The sequence below is a fragment of the Cupressus sempervirens genome, chromosome 6 (assembly GCF_028749045.1).
Source record: "Cupressus sempervirens isolate cs-2001-9-10 chromosome 6, ASM2874904v1, whole genome shotgun sequence".
Classification (NCBI taxonomy): domain Eukaryota; kingdom Viridiplantae; phylum Streptophyta; class Pinopsida; order Cupressales; family Cupressaceae; genus Cupressus; species Cupressus sempervirens.
The window spans coordinates 205,275,237-205,299,575 of record NC_143123.1 but is presented as its reverse complement, the minus strand read 5'-3'; the positions used below and the strand labels follow the sequence as shown (position 1 = coordinate 205,299,575).

The following is a 24,339-nucleotide window of genomic DNA, read 5'->3' as shown; positions in this document are numbered from 1 at the left end:
ATGATTTTGAGCAGACTTGTGAAGCATTATCTGATCAAAAAGCTTGCCCTCATTCATACTCCATTCAGAGGATGGGGCCTTCTAATGTAAAGTGAACAAAGGTTGGAGCCTTATTGTGTAAGAGGTCTGAGTCTCTTACTGGATTGGAGGTTGGTGATAAAGGGGTTGATGTCTCCTATGCGTCGGTGCCTATGAAGCTTCTGAGAAGCTATAAATAAAAGCAACATTTTTGTGTGGTTTTGTCCCACAAGTGTTTCCACATAAATTGTGTGCATCTTGTGTTCACTATTCTTAGATCCTACGTTGTTAGTTACAAGAACAGGTATAGGTATAGGTACAGGTACAAGAACATGGTACATTGGTACAGGCAAAAAACTTTGCCTTTGGGTATTTGGGTTTGGGTTTGTGCGTACATATATAAAATTCTTAAAATATATATACACAAAATTTAAAGAAAAATATAGAATTATAAAGCCAAATATATTTGACTGTTGGTATGTAAATTCACAAAATTATCATATATAAATATTAAAGTCTAGAATATTATGTATTAAGTTGGTAAGTTTAAAAAGTTAATTTAAATATTAATATTTGTTTCATCAGTAAATGTTAGTAGTACAAATAAAATGAAAAAGAAACAAAGTAAAATAATATTAAATTTAAAATATATTAAATGATAATTTCCAATAAAAATTGATGTTAATTATGGCTTATGCCCCAAGTTTGACACAAGGCTATTTTAGGCGTGATATTAAAACTTTGCCAAGTGTTCATTGACTCAAGGTTGTTTTGGATGTGTACCAGGTTTGATGCAAGGCTATTTGCGATTTTAACAAACTTTGCATTGCCTTTGCATTTCTATGAAATGACGATTATGACATAGGCCCTAGTTATGCACCTAAGCATACTCATACCTAGGCGAACCTAGTGTGGGTGAGCATGGCCAGGAGAGTGGCTCAATAGTTGAGGTTATATAAGTTTGACACAAGGCTATTTTAGGCATGATATTAAAATTTTGCTGAGTGTTCATTGACTCAAGGTTGTTTATGATGTGTACTAGGTTTGATGCAAGGCTATTTGCGATTATAACAAATTTTGCATTGCCTCTATGCATTTTTATGAAATGATGGTTGTGACATAGGCCCCACTTATGCACCTAAGTGTACTCGTACCAAGGTGAACCTAGTGTGGGTGTACAGGGTCAGGAGAGTGGCTTGATAACTAAGGTAATACCTTGTGTAAATACTTTTGACTAATTCTTTTGGATTGATAAAGTTTAACAAGGTGAAAAGTATTGTAGACGAATTCACTTATGAAAGATTAAAAGTACACAAGTACTCTTTGCACATGGATAATCCACTTCCTTGAAGCTATAGAATGCATCATTTGAAGATTATGCAAATCAACGAGGGTGAAGTTGAATATAGTACGACTCCAAAGAACACCATAGCATGCCATGTCAACAAAGTAATGAATGGGGACACCTTGTGAGAGGTTACTCGAATCAGAAAGAGAACACAAGATAATTGTGCAAATAGTGTGGATTAAGTGATCACAAAGACATTGACTACTTGAAGGAAAATGGTATTGATATGTTAGACATAGAGGAACAAAGCGAGGCAGTTTTGGTGATCATGAGAGCACAGACAAAGAAGGTGATATACTTCAACCCACATATGTAGAAGGAACAACTATGAGAAGCCATACAAAATCAAAATATAGAAAAAGTAATGGAAAAGCATCAAAGAACCTCCAATGGAAATGTAAGTATGTTGTTGTCATCAAAATCAAAGAACATATTTTGATAAGTAATCTAGACAACCATACCCATCAAGATGATGGACAAAAATGTTCATCAAGGTGATAAACCTTCTTCAAACTATGCCACAATCACCAAAATTGTTGGCAATAACCAATGCAAACTACAAGGCTTGATAGTTGACTCACTACCTGAGGGTTTGAAGAGAAATCCAACCATCATTAAGTAGAAATAAAGGGAAAGAGTCTGATGAATGCCATTGTCAATGAAGGCTTGGGAGTCAACATGTTGCTAAAAGACACTTGGAAATGCCTTAGAGAACCAAATCTTTGGCTACTGATATTCCAATTTGTTTGTTCCAACCAACACAAAATGTTGATGGCACAATAGGTAATAATCAAAACACAACGATTCCTCTTTTATATTGTCCTCACTCGTAAATAGAAGGTGTATAATGCAATGCTTGAGAGGAAATAACTGATTACTTGAAAGATGGACCACAACCAGAAGTACAATATGCTCTTAATCGAGAGCAATGAGAGGAAGTATGTCATTGAATTCAGGAATTAGGATATGAGTGAAGAGTAGGCATTGCCCAACTCTAAATCAGAAGATGGAGGATAGAGGATGGATGAAGAAATAAAACACATAGAAAATTAAATTTAAATTAATTCTCATAGATACTTTTATTTAATTACTTCTCATATAAATAAAACATATAGATAGTAATTTAAATTTCTCTATATATTTAAATTTTTCCCATTGTTATATGTCCGGCCCCATTTGTCGTCCCCCCATATCCCCAAAATTGGAAAAATTACTATCTCATAGACACTTTTATTTTAATTAATTCTACAAGATTTGGCTATGAAGGTAGTGACCCAAGATCTAGCGGCAATGGAAAGCAAAAAAAAAGAGAATGAATATGAAAAGAATAAATTAGATTCCTATAGAAAATGCAATAGAAATGATGGATTATTGGACTGAATTGGATTGGATATTATATACGAGGCCCCTTGGTTATATAGCCAAGGTGAGTACAAAAGAGTAAAATGACCAATGACAAGTATCATCTCATTATATGATAATCAATAGACATTTTATTACCTATCTGAGGTGAAATCACAATGTCCACCAGAGGTAGATCATCTTGCATTGTGTAATAAAGTTTTTGCAACATGTGCCACAAAGGTGGATAGTAGTGATTGTAGGCGTGTAACTAGGGTTTCTAGTTGCGCAGGAGAGTTGGAGGCGGATGCTGAAGATGATGATGACCTAGATGGGCATCACCATTGGAATGCCTCTATGTTTATTGGTCGGACATGTTGGAGGTTTAATCTGGTCATCATTGGGCTTTGTAGCTGCAGGGTTGGGCGTCACTTCTCCTTTGGGGAAGTGGGTACCCTTTGTTGGTAGTTGCTCTCTCGACGGAGGCTTGAGGTGGGGGTTTTTGGCCATCTCTTTGCGGTGGATTGGTGCTACTAGGAGCTTAAGATCCCTATTCTTGGTGGTCATTTACTCCCATGTTTGTCTTTCACTCTTGGGGGTTCCTTGCAGGAGTTTGGGATGATGGGTTTAATGACCTCTTCCATTTTAAGGGATATGTCTAGTAATGGGAGTCCCCATCTTTGCTAGCATCAGAGTTTCAGGGATTAGCCTATTATTGTGATCCTCGTAGGCTAGTTATTGTGGATAGAGGGTCTTCTGAGGCAGTGGCTTGGTTTGGGAGGGTCTTATCGTAGTGCCTACCCCTAGTTTACTTTTCAGTTATTATTGCCAAACTCTTTTAGACTAGCTTTTTGATTATGTTTGATGATTAGTGGTGTTTGTTTTCTAGATTGTTGGATATTATTTCTTGCTTAGTTGATTATATGATTAGATTCCTTGGTGCTAGTTATTTCATGTATGCATGATTATTCCTTAATGATAAGGATTGTTTACAATTATTTCAGTTATTTCATGATGTTTGTTAGATGGATTATTTATATGTGTTTTCTATGAATATTTACCCCATACTTACATGTGTATGGTGTACCTGTATGTTTTATTTTATGTATGATGTTTTTTATATGGTTGAGGGAGGCAATCATAGTCACCAGCTAGTTAGGATCTACACGATGCACCACTTCCTGCCATTGCCTGTTTAGTTTAGAATATATGTGTATGTACATGCGTGGATTTTATGCAGATTGCAGGTACTGGGTATCAACTTTCCCAAATTGCTAGGATGAGCATACTCTATCGCAATATCTCAATCGTAAGAGAGGGGAGATAACTCTTGAGTCTGAATCCTATCCTTAAACCATTTGTCCTAAAAAGTAGGGCAAGAATTTGAGTTGTCTACCTTCCAAATTTGTCAAGTGACGTAAACTCGTGATTATAACTCTTGGGTTTGATCTAGTTTTCTATCCTTTATTATGGGTTTTCATTTCATTCTTGTAGGTCTATGATTATTTTCTATTATAATTTAATTAAATTAAAAGAATTATAAATGATTCAATTTAATGAGAATTTTATAAAAAAAATTCAATATTTAATTATATTTAATGAATTGAGAAATTAATTCAATAAAAGAATTAAATTTAAAGATAAAGTTATAGTTCTAATTTTGGTGCATAATAATATTAATTTAATTTAATAATAGTATATTTAGGAGATCATTTTAAAATAAATGCTAAATATTATTATTACTTAATAAATATTTCTATAAAAAATGCTTCAAAAATTAAATTAAGAGAGAAAGAAAATTAATTTAATAAAGATATTTTAAATTGGAAAAAGTGTGCATGAAAATGTAAAATATAATAAAATATTAAAATAAATTGATTAGTGAGTTCCCTCATGTGATTGTACAATTAGAGCCCCAAATTAGGGGAGAACTCTTTATCAGAGATCTGGAGCACATTTTGCAAGGAATTTGCAGACGCAATTTTTCGGAGAAAGAAGTTTTCAGAAGAAAAGGGTTTTCTCACGTTCTTTGTGTGATTGTGTGTTAGCATTAGATTCAAGATGGTATCAGGGACGAGATCTTCAGTTAGAGGCCATAGCTCAGGCCATAGTAGAGGTTGAGGGCGAGGCATGGATGCTAGTGTACATGAACTTCGTCCAGAAGTACTTGTTCAAGAGGAAAACAGGGAAGAACATAACAGGGGAGAATCAGGAAGATTCAAAGGAAGTTGACTTGCAACAGATGATGAGGACCATCATGGATTGCCTACCTCCTCCTCAGGGTGTTGATCATTAGGAGTCACACCATGCAGGGAATGGGGAAAGGCATGGGTCCAGGAGTCCTCAGAAGGTTACTGACATTGATAGACAGAGATCAATTGTAGCTGCTCAGATAAAGGACCTTCAGAGGTCCAAGGTCAAAGCTTTTAATGGGCTAGGCTCAGGTTATGTGGCCGAGTAGTGGCTTATTGCTCTAGACAAGGTTTTTGCTATACAGGAATTTGACTCTAACATCAAAGCAAGGTTTGTCGTTACCAACTTGGAACTCTTTGGAGCCACATGGTGGACTATCGAAGAGAAGAAGTTGGGTGTACACACGAACACTGTCACATGGGAATTATTTCTGGAGAACTTTAGTGAGCGATTCCTACTAGAGGAATGGCATCAACAGAGAGTAGATGAATTCTACAACCTGAGATAGTTCACTATGACCGTAGGTAGAGTATAAGTGTAAATTCTATGAGCTAATGCCCTATGCAGGGATCAACAATAGCCTGCCATAGTTGGCACAACATTTTATTAGAGGTTTAAATAACTGTCTAGTTGGGGGTGTTAAGGTATTTGAACCTAAAACCCTCAAAGATGTGGTACATCGAGCCATACTTGTAGAGTAGAGAGTTATTCTAGGACATGGTGGCTTTATGGGGGTACCTAGAACATCAGGATCCAAGGGTAACCACAACTCAGGTGGCAATAGGAAACCCCATTATCCTAAGGGAAATCAGAACCAACAACAACCTCAACAACAATGGCAACGGGATCATACCCTCTGGCACAAAGTGGTGGCGGTGATTCCAATGCTAGGAACTACCATAACTCTGAGCACAATAGGTGAAAACAGAACACTCAGCCTGCGCAGAGCAACCGGTCTTTTGCTAGTAGCGGTAGCTACAAGCAATTGAGTGCACCTCCAACAGGGAGGGGATCTGGCAAAGGAATGGGATGTTATTCTTATGGATGGTTTGGTCACATTGCAGCCAACTGCCCATAGTGTACATCTGACTATTTAGGTTCTAGGCCAGCAGCATCTGAGCCTATAGTTAGAGATGTAGGTAGAGCTCATAGAGTATTTGTAGTAGTGGAGCACCGTCAGGCAGATCATTAGGGAACCGTGGTTGAGACTAAGGGAGCTATCTGAGGTACACCTTTGTCCATCTTGTTTGATTTAGGTGCTACAAACTCTTTCATTTCACCATCCATAGATGCTAAATGTAAGCTAGAGGTGGTAAAGCAGGGCTTGGTTTGGCAAGTGGAACTAGCCTCAGGTGCTAGGGTTCCCACATATTCCTTAGTAAAGCAGTGTGAACTAAACCTAGGAGGGTTTGTTATGTCATTAGACCTTCGGGTCATTCCTCTTGGCTCTTACAATGTGGTTTTCGGTATGGATTGGCTGGGCTCTCATAGAGCTAGTCTTGATTGCAGAAAGAAGACCATTTTGTGTAAAGATGATCAGGGGAAGGACTCAGAGATTGTGGGTATCCAAAGACCTATATGTCTACGGATGATATCCACTATGCAATTAAAGCAGAGCTTTTGTAAGGGATGTTAGGTGTTTTCCATTACGGTGGATGAACTAGAAGAAGAAGACCTCGCAAGGAAGACTTTAGACCATCCTATTCTACAAGAATATGTTGATGTCTTTCCTAGTGAGTTTCTGAGTATGCCTCCAAGATGGATATTGATTTCAGCATTGATCTCATTCCAGGAGCAGAGCCTATTTCTAGAGCTCCTTATTGGATGACCACTCAGGAATTGATTGAGTTGTGCCTACAGCTTGAGGACCTTTTGGCCAAGGGTAGTATTTAACTGAGTGTATCTCCATGGGGAGCACCAGTGCTCTTTGTGAAGAAGAAGGATGGTTCATTGTGCTTGTGTATTGACTATAGATAATTGAACAAGGTGACGATAAAGAACAGGTATCCTTTACCAAGGATTGATGATTTATTTGATTAGATCAAGGGAGCCACAGTGTTCTCCAAGATTGATCTAAAGTTAGGATACCATCAGCTTCGCATTCGGGATGCTGACATTTTCAAGACTGCCTTCCGAACTCGCTATAGGCACTATGAGTTCACAGTAGTCCCATTTGGGTTGATGAACGCTCCATCGGTTTTCATGTGTTTGATGAATGGAGTGTTTCGTTCCTATCTTGATCGATTTGTACTTGTGTTCCTAGATAATATTTTGATATATTCTACATCCTAGAAGGAGCATGAGGAACATCTACGATTGGTTTTGCAGTGCTTGAGAGATGATCAACTTTATGCCAACTCAGTGAAGTGTGATTTCTTTCAATCAAAGATACAGTATTTAGGTCATATCATATCAGGGGATGGTATCTCTATAGACCCTGCGAAGATCCAGACAATGGTAGATTGGTAGATTGGCCTGCACACACTACTGTGTTAGAAATTCATAGCTTCATGAGTCTAGCCAGTTATTAGTGCAGGTTCATTCAGAACTTTTCTAGAGTAGCATATCTTATCACTTAGTTTATATGGACGAAGAAATGCAAGGAAGAATTTTGGAAGCTCAAGGAGGTTTTGACTAGTGCACCAATATTATCAGTACTTGATCTAGCAGGTGACTTCATGGTGTGTATAGATGCCTCTCTAGAGGGGATTGGAGCAGTATTGATGCAGAATGGGAGGGTGATTGCTTATGAATCACGCAAACTCAAAGATCATGAGTTGAATTATCCTATGCATGATCTTGAGTTAGCTGTGGTAGTTCATGCCCTAGTGAGATGGAGACACTTCTTGTTGGGACACCGATTTGAACTTCTTAGTGATCATCGCAGTCTACAATACATATTCACACAACCTAATCTGAATGCTAGGAAAAGGCGTTGGATGGAGTTTCTTTGTGAGTATGACTTCAAGGTGAAGTATATCCAAGGAAAGGAGAATGTGGTAGTAGACGCTTTGATTCGTAGGGGACATTTGACACTATCTTTGACTCTTAGTGTGGATTTGAGGAATTGTATACTTCAGGCACTTCTTACAAATACTTGGTATTGGGTGGTGAGCATGGAGATAGATTTAGGAAGACCATTGGAGGGCAAGTTTTCAAGTTATGCTTAGGAGTTAGATGGCATTTTGCACCATTTAGGAAGGATCTATGTACCACTACTAGATGAGCTTCGTACATTGATCCTATTAGAGGCTCATTGTGCACCTTACTCGGCACATCCAGGTGTCAAGAAGATGAATGCGGATTTGCGATGTCTATATTTTTGCACAAGGATGAAGCATGATATTGCTGATTTTGTGGCTAGGTGTCTTGAGTGTTAGAGATTCAAAGCAGAACACCAGCACCTAGCAGGGCTTTTATAGCCTAATCTCATTCCTTCATGGAAATAAGATATCATCTCTATGGATTTCATTGTAGGATCACCTTTGACTGCTTGTTGTCATGACGCTATCATGGTCATTGTTGATCGGTTGACTAAGGTGGCACACTTTTCATTGATGAGGTCATCTTACATAGCAGCTTCAGTAGCTAATGTCTTCATGCTTGATATCGTGAGATTGCATGGTGTCCCCTGGAAGATCAATTCAGATAGGGATCTTGTATTCACATCTGCATTTTTGACATCACTGCACCATGATCTTGGAGCGCAATTGAACTTCAGCTCAACTTATCACCTAGAGACAGATGGTTAGACCAAGAGAGTGAATCAGGTTCTGGAGGATATGTTGAGGATGTATGTAATGGATAGGCAAACTCTTTGGGAGGATTGTCTTTATCTAGTAGAGTTTGCTTATAATAATGGGTATCATAGTTCTATTGGGATGACACCGTATCAGGCTTTGTATGGTTGTCCTTGCCATAAACCTTTGAGTTGGGACAGTCTTGAAGATCACATCTTGTTGGGTCCTGAGATGCTTCGAGATATGGAGCAATAGGTAGTGCGCATCCACGACCACGTGTCTACAGCATAGGATAGACAGAATAAGTATGTCGATGCTCATAGGATGGATAAGCAGTTTGCAGTGGGTGAGAAAGTTTTCTTGAGAGTGCATCTATGGAAGAGTTTGATCCATTAAGGAAAGGGTTCGGAGCTAGCACCTCGCTTTGTGGGACTGTTTGAGATTCCTGAGAAGATAGGTCTAATTGCCTACCATCTTGCATTGCCGCCCAGCCTAGCTTGTGTTCATGATGTTTTCCATGTTTTTGTACTTAGACAGTATATTCTTGATGTGATACATGTTCTTGATTGGAATGTGTTATAGGTAGAGGACGGGCAGTTGGCTTTGGAGCTGGTTTGCATTCTACAGCAGCAGGATTTGACCCTCAGGGGTCGAACCATAGAGTAGGTAAGGGTCCAATGGGACCCTATTGATGAGTCATCAGCTAAATGGGAGGATGCATTTAGTTTACGGGATTTATACCCCTACTTGTTTATAGGTTTCCAGGAGTAAGCCTAAGTCTAGGGGGGGTGGATGTAGTGCCTACCCCTAGTTTATTTTTTAGTTATTATTGCCGAACTCTTTTAGGCTAGTTTTATGATTATGTTTGATGATTAGTGGTATTTGTTTTCCAAATTGTTGGATATTATTTCTTGCTCAGCTGATTATATGATGAGATTCCTTGGTACTAATTATTTCATGTATGCATGATTATTCCTTGATGATAAGGACTGTGTAATGTCCCAAATTTTGTCAGCATCTGAGTTTTAGAGATTAGCCTATTATTGTGATCCTCATAGGCTAATTATTGTGGATAGAGGGCCTTCTTTAGTAGAGGCTTGGCTTGGGAGGGTCTTATCTTTTCCACATTTCAGTATGCTATAGGTTGGCCTTCGTTTGGCTCAGATCAGACTTCGTTTGGGCTTAGTTTTGTGTACTTACTATTTGTGGTAAGTTGGAGTTGATCGAGATGGACCCTTTCTATTTTTGGAAAGTGCATTTGATCACATGGAGAAATAATATGTATGACTCCTATCTCAGACGACATATTTAAATGATGAGTATTTTCGAAGTTATTATATTTTTAGTGGCCAAATTATTGTTAATTATTAAATGGCTTATTATAAAGTTATAATTTAACTTCATAATTTCACTTAAGTTGGGAGTTGAGTTATCATTAGAAAGTGCCATTTATTAATTAGTTCAGCCAAGTCTCAAGTGAGAGAATTTAGAGGAAGCTTCTAATTAATGTTGTGTGGTGAAACTTCTTGAGTGAAGTTACATTTTGGCAACAAAAATGAATTTGGAAGTTATAAATACAAGCCCATTTGTTGAGAAAAACACGCTTGAATAATTTATTTTCTTTTGTTATCTTTGTGGCTTTTTTTGAGGTTTTGAATTTTGTTGCCTTTGCTGAGGTATAAGGGAAGCTGAGAAGTATATTCAAATCACTGCTGAGGTAAAGTGATTCCATTTAATCTCCCTTACTATTATTGTCTGTGGCTGGGAGGATTATTATTGTGGAGGAAATTACATTTATGGGGTTTTAGAATTCTGAGATTTATTTCTAAGGACTGCATTTGCAATTGTGTTGAGGTATACAATTACTCTCTTCTCCTACTGTTCTTTACTGTGGCTAGGGAGAAATTACTTTTGAATGAATTTGTGAAGGAAATGGATGATTCTTTAATAACTACGATTTACATCTGAGGATCCACACGTGTTATTCAGAGGCAGCTGTTACTAGTATTTGGTATTTTGGGGAAGTGCAGATTTCATTTCTGGGCACCATGTGGGAAATTTGAAGCAATTCTGCCATTTTCTCGCACCTGCGATTTCTCCAAGAGGCCGTCTTTTGCATGTTTGCAAATACATATCATCCTACAAGCTGAAATCTGGTGTTTTGAGGATACTTGTTCACACTTTGGCAGCGATTTGGCCATTGGGGTTAATAAATCTGCTCCTGCATACAGGTTCCAAAAGTTATTGTGCTTTTTCTCAATGCAATAAAACTTAATAATGGAATGATTATTATTTGGTCTCATTGTTCTAGTTATTGCATTCTCCATCCAATATTAGTGGTCATAGAACACTTTCAGAATTATGTATGCAAACAAATAAGAAGTTGTAAATCAGCTGTTTGGTATTCATTTATACAAGAGCCTTCAATATTTGATTTATCTAGTAATTATGAGTAGCTCATTAAATATCCTAGTATTGTACTAGAAAGTTAAAAATCATGTGCATAGTGATAGCTGAATTGTTTGCCAAATGTTTGACGAAATGTCAAACCACTGATTAGTGTGGAAATTGATGATTGTTTGAGCCATAACCGATAGGGGTTATTACAGTGGTATCAGAGCAGTTTCCTGCTAGCCTATAGAAATTGAGCTCGGTTATTATTTTGGTTGGTGCTTACTTCTGAGATTGCCAAATTAATTTTGTGATTTGTATATTGACATGGACGGTGACAAGAGATTCATTCCAAGTAGATATTATACTCATAGAGGACATACTTCTCTGCCTAGGGATGGAGAATCTAAGATACAGGCTATTGTGAAATAGTTGGATGTGTTATTGAATGAGCTGAATCGAAATCACAAACGGATGACCTAGCCTATTTCAAATCCAAGATTTGAGTAGAGCCTGATATTTCTTTTTGGAAGAGCGAAATGTGATGATATAGTTGCAGCTACAGATGTACGGGACATTTCTTATGAGACACTGCATGAGTCCGGCACAATTGTGGTGGAATGTGATGAGAATTCATGACAGGTTGAGTCAGATGATGCAGTTGTTGGCATGAGTTCCCAGGACCATGTAGTTCTTGGCGATGCAACAATAGTGGGAGTAGAAGCATGCGAGGATACTGTCATATCAGCAACCAGTTCTGTGTCAGTTGAGCCATCTAGCAAGGAGTTTAGCAGTATGCATGCAGTGGTTGTAGATGTGTGCCCTAATGATAGTACACATGTCAATGATGATGAGGTACACATTGTGGACAATCCTACATTTGAAATGGATGCAACATTGTCTTATGACAATTCACTATTTGACATTGATGTTGATCATCCACTAGACAGGAGTTGGACTCAATTTTCACCATTTGTAGATGTGGTTCAGTTTTCTATAACTAGAGATGGTGATGTTCTTGTAGCCACAATTTCTGATGAGGATGTAGTTATAGGTATAGTTGGCATGAGTACATATGGTTCTCCTGTAGTTGTCTTTTTCTAGGATTGTTGGTGATGATCACGATTCCAATCCAATATATATTATATGGGTGGCTATGGGGAAGAAGACTATGCTGAGATCTCCTATAGAGTTATCTTTTGGTGATGCCCTGACTTTCATATCATCATCATAGGTGTTGGGTGCTATATCATAGGCAATGTTGATGGACTTGATGATATTGGAATGTAGTTGGTTCAGTGCTGTCAGGGATGCCATGTACTTCTTCATTTGGGATCTAGGTGGAGGTTGGAGTTCATTGTATTGTCAGATTGCTTGAGGACAAACAATCTCGGGGAGGGAGGACTGTAATGTCCCCAATTTTGTCAGCATCTGAGTTTTAGGGATTAGCCTATTATTGTGATCCTCATAGGCCAATTATTGTGGATAGAAGGTCTTCTGTGGCAGAATCTTGGCTTGGGAGGGTCTTATCTTCTCCACATTTCATTAAGTTACAGGTTGACCTTCGTTTGGCTCAGATTAGAATTCGTTTGGGCTTAGTTTTGTGTACTTACTATTTGTGGTAAGTTGGTGTTGATTGAGATGGACCTTTTCTATTTTTGAAAAGTGCATTTGGTCACATGGAGAAATAATAGGTATGACTTCTATTTGAAACAACATATTTAAATGATGAGTATTTTGGGAGTTATTATATTTTTTACTGGCCAAATTATTATTAATTATTAAATGGCTTATTATAAAGTTATAATTTAACTTTATAATTTCACTTAAGTTGGGAGTTGAGTTATCATTGGAAAGTGCCATTCATTAATTAGTTAAGCCAAGTTAAGTGAGAGAATTTAGAGGAAGCTTCTAATTAATGTTGTGTGGTGAACCTTCTCGAGTGAAGTTACATTTTGGCAACAAAACAGAATTTGGAGGTTATAATTACAAGCCCATGTATTGAGGAAAGTATGCTTGAACATTAATTTGCTTTTGTTGCCTTTGTGGCTTCTTCCAAGTTTCTGATTTTCAAATCCCTTGTTGAGGTATAAGGGTTTCATCTGAGGTTTTTGCTCCATTGCTGAAGTATAGTGGAAATTAGTTATTGTAATTCGTTTTATTATTTAATAATTTAAATAATTACTAGTTAATTATTTAATATATGAATTATTATTTAATATATGATCCTAATAGGGATGATAATTTTGTGAGTTAGTGGTAAATGGGTGATCAAATTTATAAGTGAATATGGGTAACGTTGTAAGGGAGATTTTATAAACTTCATAAAATCAAAAACTTACAATGAAGTGTAAATGTGAACCTTACTATTAAACCAAAACTGTGTATTTTCAAAACCAAATAGAACAACGAAACTACATTGCCTGTTGTATGTTTTCTTGCATGTTGGGTTCGGGGTTGACTTAGTTCTTTGACAAAATCAAGATGTTTACTAGAGGCTTGGGAGTTTTGTTATGTGATGATGTTATGGCTTATTTTGGTTATGATCTATTTTACCCAACCATGGTGATGTGTCATGTGTGCTCTATGCTAAGTTGATCAGATGTTTTGTTATTGCTTTCAGTTTCTCTTGTGTAGAACTGAGGTGAATGGTGTGTCTTTCTTGATACGAGATAAAATCGCGATTTTTTGGGGCCGGCGATTTAGTCGCCCCAAAAATCGCGATTTTTTTTGCAGATTTTTTCCAAAAAATCGCAGATTAATCGCCTAAAAAATCGCCTAAAAATCACGATTTTTTTGCAAAAAATCGCCCGCGCCCGGCAGTCACATAAAGTGACGAAAAAATACGTTTTTTTCATTATGTTTTTACATTGCTTAGGGTGTTTTGGAGAGGAGAGGATAGAGGAGTTCTTGGCAAGAAATAGGCAGAATCAAGTGCATTTGGAGGCCTTTTGATTCGATTTCTTCGTTACTAGGTAAGTGATTTGAATCTTTGTTTTTTGTTTTTGCAAGAGATTGTATTTTTTTTTCTTGCATGTAAATGGATAAAAATACATTCCTAATTAGTTAAGAATGCATTTGATGAATGTAAGCAAGATTAAATGCATTCATTTGCATTTTTTTCCATTCTAGATCGAATTTATGCTAAAAATTTGCCCTTTTAAAAAAAAATTTGAAACCCTAGCAGCTAGTTTTTTTGAATGTTATTTGGATTTCAATTTATTGGTGCTGTTATTGGAATGTTGCTTGAATTCTTTGTTTAACTGTTAACTTTAATCTTGTTATAATTTATTTATAGTTTTTTTTTTTAAATTTGTATGTGTAGGCAGCTCGCAGCAGTTTTAAATGGTAGACAAATGGCCATTGACTCCATGCCCCTCAGGCTACATTGGCACCAGGCCAAAGAATACGAGAGATCAAGCATGGAAATATGCCTATGAAGCACCCGATGAACCAACCAAAGTGATTTGCATTCGATGTGAAAAAGTAATATCCGGGGGCATTTACCGGTTCAACTATCACATCGCAGGGATCTCAAAACATGATACGAATCCTTGTGAGAATACAACAAAAGAAATAAAAAGGTTTGCAAATGCCTTGCTCGCAGCTGGAGAGCAAAAAAATTGCAAAGAGAGCGGAATAAATTGCATGTCAGGGCAGCCATAGCAGAGACCCAGGGCAGTTTCGTTGATGTTCAGGAGGAGGAGGCAGCCATTGAGAGCATGGCTGGCTCTTATCGTAGGCCGCGTGTCCACAAACAGGGTGTTTTTTCTTTCATGAGTTCCACTCCCACTCCCACTCCTACACCTCCTAGCACTTCCGCACCATCAGGATCAGCAGGTGCTTTTGGGATAGGGAGCTATTTTGTGCCGAGGCACACACCTGGTGCACAACCTTCATTAGAGGCCACTAGATGGAATAAGGAGGTCCATGACCAGTTGGACAATGCACTAGCAGATTTCTGGGTTTTCAACAACCTTCCTATTAGTGTTGTTGACAATCCGTATTGGGAGGCTTTAGCCACAGGGTTGACAGTTGCAGGAAAGGGGTACAAGTCCCCTTCTCGTTTTGTGTTGGGTGGCAGGTAAGCGAATAATTTTATTACACTCGATTTCCTTTTAATTTTTAACTTTTTACTTAGTTCTAAATTTTAATTAATTTATCTAGAAATTAGAATGTTGATTACTAAAGTCTAAATCAATTTTAAATTACTAAGAATCTAAGATATAACTAAATTTTGTTTTTGTAGGCTTATTGGAAATGTTGTTGAGAGGGCCAAAGCATTTGTCGAGGAACAAAAACAAGAATGGACAAAATTTGGTTGCACCATTCTTTCTGACGGGTGGACGGATGGGAAGAGCAGGACCATAATTAATTTTTTGGCCTGCTGTAATGATAATGTGGTGTTCCTGAAATCAATCGATGCCTCCAACAAGGTAAAAATGCTCAGATTAGCATTGATGTTGGAGAACATGGTCTTAGAGATTGGCATTGAAAATGTGGTGCAAATCATCACAGACAATGCTGCTGCATATGTATCAGCAGGTAAACCGTAATTTTATGTTGCATGTGCATTGTGAATTTCACAGCAAGAATTTTTAATAGTTTGATATATTTGAAAAGTTGGAAACTAATTAGTATTTGCTTTTACAATTGGCAGGAAAACTCCTACAGCAGAGGCACCCCACTCTCTCTTGGACCCCGTGTGCAGCACATGTCCTTGACCTTCTTTTGGAGGACATGGGCAAACTTGAGTGGGTCACTCCAATTGTGGAGGATGCAAGGCGGGTGACAAAATACATATACAATCACCCATGGGTCCTTAGCCTGATGAGAGAGCACACTGATGGCAAAGAAATTGTCAGGCCTGCCGTCACAAGGTTTGCAACGATTTTTTTGACATTGCAAAGCATTCTCGATAATTTGGCTTCTTTGAAGCAAATGTTTGTTTCCAAAAAATGGCTTGCTTCCACATTTTCAAAGAAGAGTGAAGGAGAGAATGTTGTACGGATTGTGTTTGATAAATATTTTGAAGATAAGGCTAATGAAATAGTAAAGGTAACTACAAAACTTTAAGTTTTAGTTTACACTTTACAACTTTATAACATACTAAGTTTGTAACTCAAGTAAATAATAATTTTGTAACTTGTCAACTAATTTCAAATTTATATTGCAGGTGTCTGAGCCTTTAGTCGGAGTTTTGCGTTTGGTTGATGGAGACCAAACGCCAATGGGTGAACTATATGAGGCCATGGACAAGGCCAAAGAATCTGTCAAAAATTACTACAAGGGGGAAAGCATCAAATATGAACCCATTTGGCAGATCATTGATAGAAGGTGGAATAATCAGCTTCACCAACCCATTCATGCAGCAGGATATTTCCTCAACCCACGTTTTAGGTATACTGTAAGCTCATTCTTACTCAAATTTAAGTTAACAAAGACTTGAGTTCATTTTGCTTTCGTAGGGTGTTGGGTGTGTACTAAAATTGGAAGACTTATTTGTTTTTGGTTTTTGGTTTTAGGGCTGATGGTACATATGCAGATCCTGATGGAGAGGTCATCAGAGGCCTAAGTGAGTGCGTCGAAAAGATGGTAACCAGCGAGGAAACAAGAGATAAAATCATCGCTGAGCAGGAGATCTTCACTTCAGCAGGAGGCAAGGTGTTCTCCACTTCTCTCTACAAGAGAGCAAGGCTTACACAAACCCCAGGTAATACATTTGCAAACTTCTGAATCTCAAATGCTAAATTAATATTTATGTTTCAATTTTTGTTGTCTATTAGTATTTTCTAACTTGTACAATTTTTGTGATGCAGTGGCTTGGTGGACCACTTGGGGTGCAAGCACTCCAAATCTTGCAAAATTTGCTCTCAGAATCCTATCACAGCCTTGTAGCGCATCACATTGTGAGCGCAACTGGAGTTTGTTTGAGGCCATCCACACAAAAAAGAGAAACAGGTTGTCCCAAAAGAGGATGAATGACATGGTCTATGTGCAATATAATCTTAAATTGCGCATGAAAAAGGCGCAACAAGATCCTCCTGGGCCAATCGATTTGGATGAGATAGATCCTTATTATGATTGGACGGCACAGGAGCAGGCTCCCTTATTTACACAGGAGGACATCTCCAATTTGGAGAGGGAGGCTGCGGAGGAGGTTGTGGAGGAGGAAGGGGGTGGAACTGGATATGACATCGATTTGGATGACATCGAGGAGGGCGATGATGAGGATGATGACATTGAGCTTACTGCAGAGGACCTTGACATCTTGCGCGCAGCGAATGTGGAGATACCGACATCTAGTTCTATAGCTACACCATCTCCTGTATTGGCACAGACACAGACACGGGCACAAACCCTGCGGGGTTCTAGTTCTAGAGCTTTACCCTCTCCCGCACTCGCTAGTAAAGTGACTGGGAAGAGGAAGATGTAGTCTTGTATTTGACATTTGTACTTATTTGTAGTCATGTTGATGTGCTTATTTGAACTCTTTACATTTGACACTTTATTTATGAGAATACTTCTCATGTGTTGTGAACTTGTTAGTTGTTAGTAATTTACAACTTGTCACTACTTACTTGTTAGTAATTTACCGATTAATAACTCTTTTTGCATTGATATATATCTAAACATGATTGTTTCTTATGTATTGTTAGTAATTAAGTCATTACATGCAAAAAAACATTGAATTCTGTAAAAAAATCGCATTTTTTTATTAAAATTTAGTGGTTTTTTAGTTCTCGATTTTTTCTCCGATTTTTTCCCGATTTTTCCCGATTTTTCCCGATTAAACTTTTTCAGGCCTAGGCGATTAATCTCCTCAGGCGATTTTTACATCAATGGTTTTGACAATGTCATGTGATGTTATAATTTTGTATATGTGTATTTGATTTTGGATCAGTCCTGTTAGGATGATCGTATTGGTGGAATTTGTGATTGTGATCAGTAATATTTTCAATATTTTTCCAGTTGCTTATTTAAGAACTAATGAGTGATTTATGGTCATCTAAGACCTACTACTTCTTCTGAGCTTAGGGTAGGTTATCTATATGTCATGTTGGGAAGTTTCTTGCAATGGAGGTCAAGGCCCTAAAGAGGCTGACGGGTAACCCATTGTAGATTTTTTTAATAACTGATAAGACTACATTAAATGGGAGTAAAATGAATTAATAAGAGTCTTTGTCTTTCCTCGGCCATGCCTCGAGTGTTAATACAAATTAGGATGGGAGTATAGAGGACGCTTGGTAGCGACTTTGCTTCGCTAGTATTCCTTATTAGTACGAAAGGATATTGATGCCGCATAGAGACACTAGGGGGCCAAAGTATTACAAGACTGCTCGGATAACCTTAGAGTTGGCTCATGCAATAACACTTGCCCGCTTACATAGTAGATTTCCTACATGTCTTTGTTTGCCTCTGGGTTTAGATGTCACTTGTGTCTTGGTACCTTGAGTTAGATTGCTTTCAGGTTTTCCTTGACTTACATGTTGATTTTGGTTTTTGGGATTGTTATTTTGTTTGTCACTTGAGACTATCTCCTTAACGTGGTGGGAGTGGACCATTTTCGGGTTACCACGAGGTCGGGTGGTAGTGCTTTTTACTTTTACCATTGAGATCTATCAGTTCGATGTCGTGGCTGGAGTTCCCTGTTCTGCATTTTCTTTCATTCTATTCTTTTGTACTATGATGGATGGTTATACCTATTGTATTGTATTGTATTTCATACATCTTAAAGAGATGATGTAATCTATTTTATGATATATATTCTTTCACTCTTTCATACCCTGTGACTTGTACAATGGATGATTGTGCATTCCGATTATTGCAAAGTGGCATTCAGAATAATTGCATATTATTTAAATGGATTTGTACTTGTAGTTATTCTATAATGTGGATGTGTTATATATTGGCTTTAGTATTAATTAATCTTAAATGTGATTCGACGTCATGGGACCCTTAAGAATTGTAATTTGTTTTATGGTATGTGTTTATGTGTATGTTATTGCTTCTGCTATTTTATTTCTGTTGTTGTTAATTTATTATCTTTAAAACAAAAAGTTTGGCAAACTTAGTGAAACTCTAGGTTAATTTCTTTTGGGTTCCCTAGCGGAGCATTATACTTATCTTCTCCACAATTAAGTAAGCTATAAGTTGGTCTTTGTTTGGCTTAGATTGGACTTCATTTGGGCTTAGTTTTGTGTACTTACTATTTATGGTAAGTTGGGTGTTGATTAAGATGGACCCTTTCTATTTTTGGAAATTGCATTTGGTCACATGGAGAAATAATAGTTATGACTTCTATTTCAAATGACATATTTAAATGATGAGTATTTTGAGAGTTATTATATTTTAAGTGGCCAAATTATTATTCAATTATTAAATGGCTCATTATAAAGTTATAATTTAACTTAATAATTTCACTTAAATTGAGGGTTGAGTTATCACTAGAAAGAGTCATTTATTAAATAGTTAAGCCAAGTCAAGTGTAAGAATCTAATGGAAGCTTCTAATTAATGTTGTGTGGTGAAGTTTCTTGAGTGAAGTTACATTTTGGCAACAGAAAGGAATCTGGAGATTATAAATACAAGTCAATTTGTTGAGAAAAACATGCTTGAATATTTATTCGCTTTTTTGCCTTTCTGGCTTTTTTGAGTCCGAAGTTTGTGCCCTTGCTAAAGTATAAGGGTTTGATTTTGGGTGTGCATTTGATCCACAGCTGAAGTATTGTGGATTAAATTGTGAGACTTGTTGAAGACTGAAAATCTGAGTCTTCTTTCTACATATGATGTTGCTAAGAAGACGTTGAGGAGTTGGGAGAAATTAGTAGAAATAATTACTGTGTATTACATCTGCTGCTCAGCAATGGAGATTGTCATTCCTTTTGGTGTTACTAGGGCCTGCTGTTGATCACCTATACTGCTGCAATGAAGGTGATTGTCATTATGAAATTTGGTGCTGCATTCCCATATTTGGTATCACTATTGTTAGGGTTTTGGTATTTTCAGTTTCATTGCAGATTTGGACTGAGAAAAACTACATGTTCCTCATTATAATTTGAAATTGATTATTGTATTAGCATTCCAAGTTATCATTAGCTATCATTATTAATTGATATTTGTAGACTTTTACTGAGCATAGAAAGTGAATAGTAAATTGTTCTTGTTCATCATTTGTAGAATCATAACTTCTCTAGCAGATTCTTATAGGAAATACATAAATCATTTATTAGTTCAGTCAAGAGGAATTTACATATATATTCAGTAGTACTGGCAAATATTGGAGTATGTTTTCCAAGTGTTTGACAAATTGCCAAACTCTTGAATTTGTTAAGAATTGAAGTTGTTAAAGTTATAATCTAGTTGGGGTTATTACACCCCAGCCGATCTTGTTCTTCTCCCCTAGTTTATTCTTGTGCACTCTTGATGACCTTGGGAGGTTTGTTCTTTTGGACCAGACTCTTTTGCTGGTAGATGGTTTTGGATGTTCATCCATTTTTATGCGTTTTTCCCCTGCCAGCCTTTTGGAGACAACTAGCTTCTTTGCTTCATTGGCAACTATCCTTGGTATGAAGATTTATTTCAAGTGATTGTCTTTGAACGTTCCTTACATGCTAATGATGATGTTTCTTTTGGTATAACCTTCTTGTTTATGGTCAAGGAGGATGCTAGAAATTTTGAAAGGCCCGACTTGACTAGGTTTTGTTTTTAGTTAAGGAATGGTTTTGAAGGTACCTTGGTCTGCCTTGAGCCTTGGTTGGGTTCTTGTTCATGGTTGGTATCAGCCAGGTTATGTCCCCTTTGGGAGGAGCTAGCCCCTATTGAGGTGGGGTTTCTTGAGTCTCCCTCTCATTGGGTCTGGTTTATTGATCTTCTTTTACCCTCTCTACTTGTGCCTATTGAGGTGGCTGCAGACTTTTAGAAAGTGGTGACCAAAGAAATTTTGTTTGAGACTGTGTTATTTTGGATATGATTATGACTTGATCATTATCCATTTTGTTTTGGGGAGTATCCCCTAGAGCTTCCACAGGTGCTTTGATAATTATACATTGGAGACAACTTTGATAGATGGTTTTAAGTGCCATGATAAAACCCAAAGGTGGGATCTCGGGATATATTACAATTCCTTCGAGCTCTGTGCTTTGGAGACTATTGTTGATTCAATGTAATATTGTGGGGTTTTGGTTACAGCTAGGTCTTTGCATGATCTATTGTTTTTAGCTGTTGTTGTTTTGCTATCTTTGGGCTGTTGGTTTTCTCTAGCCCTGGCTTGTGCAGCGATTCATCTATGAGGTTTCAAATCCATGCCAAAATTTGATTGTACAGGGTTTTGGTATCCCCTCAAAACCTGTTTTCCTAATAAAAAACAAAGGTGGAGAGTAATAAGGTGGAAATGCTCCAACTACTCCGATGTAAATCTCTAAGTAAGCTTAACTGTAATTAGTACCTAGGTGTGACTTAACCAAGATAAAATGCCTTAATTACACCAATTTTTTTAATAAAGAGGCCTATGTGAAAACTAAAAGAAATAATTAAAGAGTCACTTTATAATTGAGCTCTAATTAAAAACTTTTAAGAAAGATTTAAAAAGTCAGTTGGAATTATTCTTAAGGAAAGTCCAAAAGGTGAATTGGAGGCTCATTTGCAAAAAACTTGTTGGGTGGATATTTTGCAACCGACAATTTTGGGTAAAAATATGGTCGCAAAATAGGATGACCATTAAAGGGAAGGCTCCCCCTTCTCACCATTCCTTGGATCAACTCGAGGTAAGCAAGAAGTGAAGAGATTTTATAAAATGGGTGTTACCAATATCCTTTCTTCCTAATTTTCAAGAAAGAATCCACTTACTCATGGAACAAGTAATGGGCAGGGTGAATCTCTAATTACACTTCTATCAAGAATTGGAAACAGTGATACTGATAAACCTTCACTAACTCAAAGGCTAGCTGAAAATGTATTGGTTTGGCTCTATGTCTGGTCGTACTTCTATATTTAAAGATTTACAATTAGGGCACAAAGACTCCTAAAAGTAAGAATACTTAACTATTTTGCGAATTAAGAAGAAAATATAAACTACAGACAAAGCTTCTAGCTATACACTTCCATAATTGCTCCTGGTCAAAGATCTAGCTCCAATTGCTTCTTAACTCTTTTCTATTCAATTCAATAGATACGATTTGATAATACAAGATAACAGGAATCAAAAATAACTTGGATGAATTATAGACAAAGCTTATAATTCACACAAATAACAATCTCACTTAATCAAAGTTAACTCTCAAATGCTCCTTTGTATTCACTTTCTCTCAAAATTGTGCTTACACAAACATGACACAATTTCTCTAGAGCTCTCTTGCATGAAGATAATGATGATTTTACAATGAGGGTGCAATCCTTTATATAGGCATAGGAGTTGAGAAAAAGGTGGAGGAAAAAGTGGGAGCAACTCAACCAACTTTGACCTAGTCTAACTATAGAAGAAAATATAGAGTTACATGCAACTGCGAATGCAACTCATAGTATACCTTTTACATACACATGTAACTCGCATTACATGTAATTACACATCTTCATGTAATACATCCTCTTCAATTACAAACATGAAAGAAGAAGAAGAAGAAGAAAGACAAAAGAGAATTGAAACAATCCTAGGGATTGTTCTGAAGGGCCTTGTACTTGACGATGCAAAATCGGATGATCACAAGATTGAGAGTTCTTGTATTTTGTACTGTTGCATTCACCTTGATAACCATAGTGTTGCATCTTTGGATAACCTCTTACTTTGATGAATTATCCATTGTCATGTGAAAACTTGATGTAATCCAACTTTTTTTGCTCAAGTTGTCATAAATTCTCCTTTGTAGATCAGCACAAAATGGAGTCTTTGACATTTTGAAAACCTTCTTGATGGTGTTTGGATGTAAACTCGGAACAACTTTTCATCAACACCTTCACCTTTTTTTTTTTTGAAGTAAAGTGCTTGGTGCATGGGAATGCATGCAACTAGAGATTGCTGATTTCTAAAATGTGACTTGGGCTTTGAAGATGTCATTGCACGAAAAATGGATTACATGTAAATGTAACATGCAACAAGGGATGAAGGATGAGATGGAAAGTGAAGGTGAATGGCAGACGAGCTTTTACATGTAAGTGCGAATGGAAGAGATGCAAAGCATGTAATCGCATTTGTCGGATGAGATGCGATGTGTTGTGATATGGAAAATGAAAGTGAAACGTGATGATACTTTTGCATAAAGTGAAGCAAAAACAAGTTCTTGGGAAAGAACTTGTAACTTCTCCAAAGTGGAGAAAACTAACAAGCAAGCACAAAGTACAAAAGCAAGCACAAAACAAACACATGCCTTTGGCAAAAGACTCAAACATGTCAAGATGCAATGCACTTCAACACCTAAATTTGAATTTGGAGTTTGGGAAAATTCCAAAAGTGTGAAAATGAGAGTTTTCATCATTTTTAAAGGCAAAATGCACTTTTCATGGCATATATATGGACAAATGTGCAATTTCAAACTAAATATGCATGGAAATAGCAAGATAAGCATGAATTGATGAGCAAGTTTGAAAATGTCCACTTACTTGGAGGTTAAAGAGCCAAAAGAAAGAATCATAGGATTTGAAGACCAATTCTTCCTCAAATCTAGATTTTCAAACAACTTTTGACTTTTTTCATACTTGCATTTAACAAAAATTAATGAGCAATGAAGGGTCGAATTTGACATGAAAGTGCCAAATACATGGTCTCCAAAGACAATATCATGCATTTAAAACTAAAAAACAAACCCTCTTGATCAAAGGAATGGACTGGAAATGCATTTTTTTAGGTTTTTTGAACAAAAACATGACTTTTTAATGCAAAAATCTAGGCCGTTTTTGCAAAAACGTGGCCAAAAAATGCATGTTTTTGAGTCATTTTTGACTTGTGAATGCAAAAACAACTTCTCCAAATGCATATACATAGATCAAAATGCAAAAACGTAATGCAAAAAAGTGGATAAAAACCCCAATTTGCTGGGCGTTTTTAGCAAAAATGTGATTCATAAAAGGCATGAAATGAAAACTTTTTTGGCTTCTAAGTGCAAAAATGTGAGCCAAGATGTATTGTAAATGATTGAAGATGCCAAAACTCCTCTTTTCCTTGCAAAAACATGATTTAAATCACTCAAAATGGATTTATTTGAAGATTTTTCAAAAAATGTGCCCTTCGAAGGAGTTTGAAAAATTGTTTTTCAGCAAGATAAATCCATTTTTGATGTTAGAAAATCTATTGCCAAGCAAAAACGACTCTAATGGA

At 36.9% G+C, this 24,339-nt stretch overlaps 2 protein-coding genes across 2 annotated transcripts in view; one reads left to right on the top strand and one right to left on the bottom strand.

The window, feature by feature from the left end:
• Positions 1-24,339, bottom strand: part of MSH4 (MUTS-like protein 4) — a 342,254-nt gene that overhangs the window by 18,317 nt on the left and 299,598 nt on the right. The gene's annotated exons all lie outside the window — the stretch shown is intronic.
• On the top strand, positions 15,316-17,572 carry LOC149551949 (uncharacterized). Its single transcript, XM_089789752.1, has 5 exons — positions 15,316-15,576; positions 15,692-16,089; positions 16,208-16,431; positions 16,557-16,744; positions 16,851-17,572. Exons 1-5 carry the CDS (start codon positions 15,474-15,476, stop codon positions 17,465-17,467), a joined length of 1,530 nt encoding a protein of 509 aa, XP_089645878.1. The 5' UTR covers positions 15,316-15,473; the 3' UTR covers positions 17,468-17,572.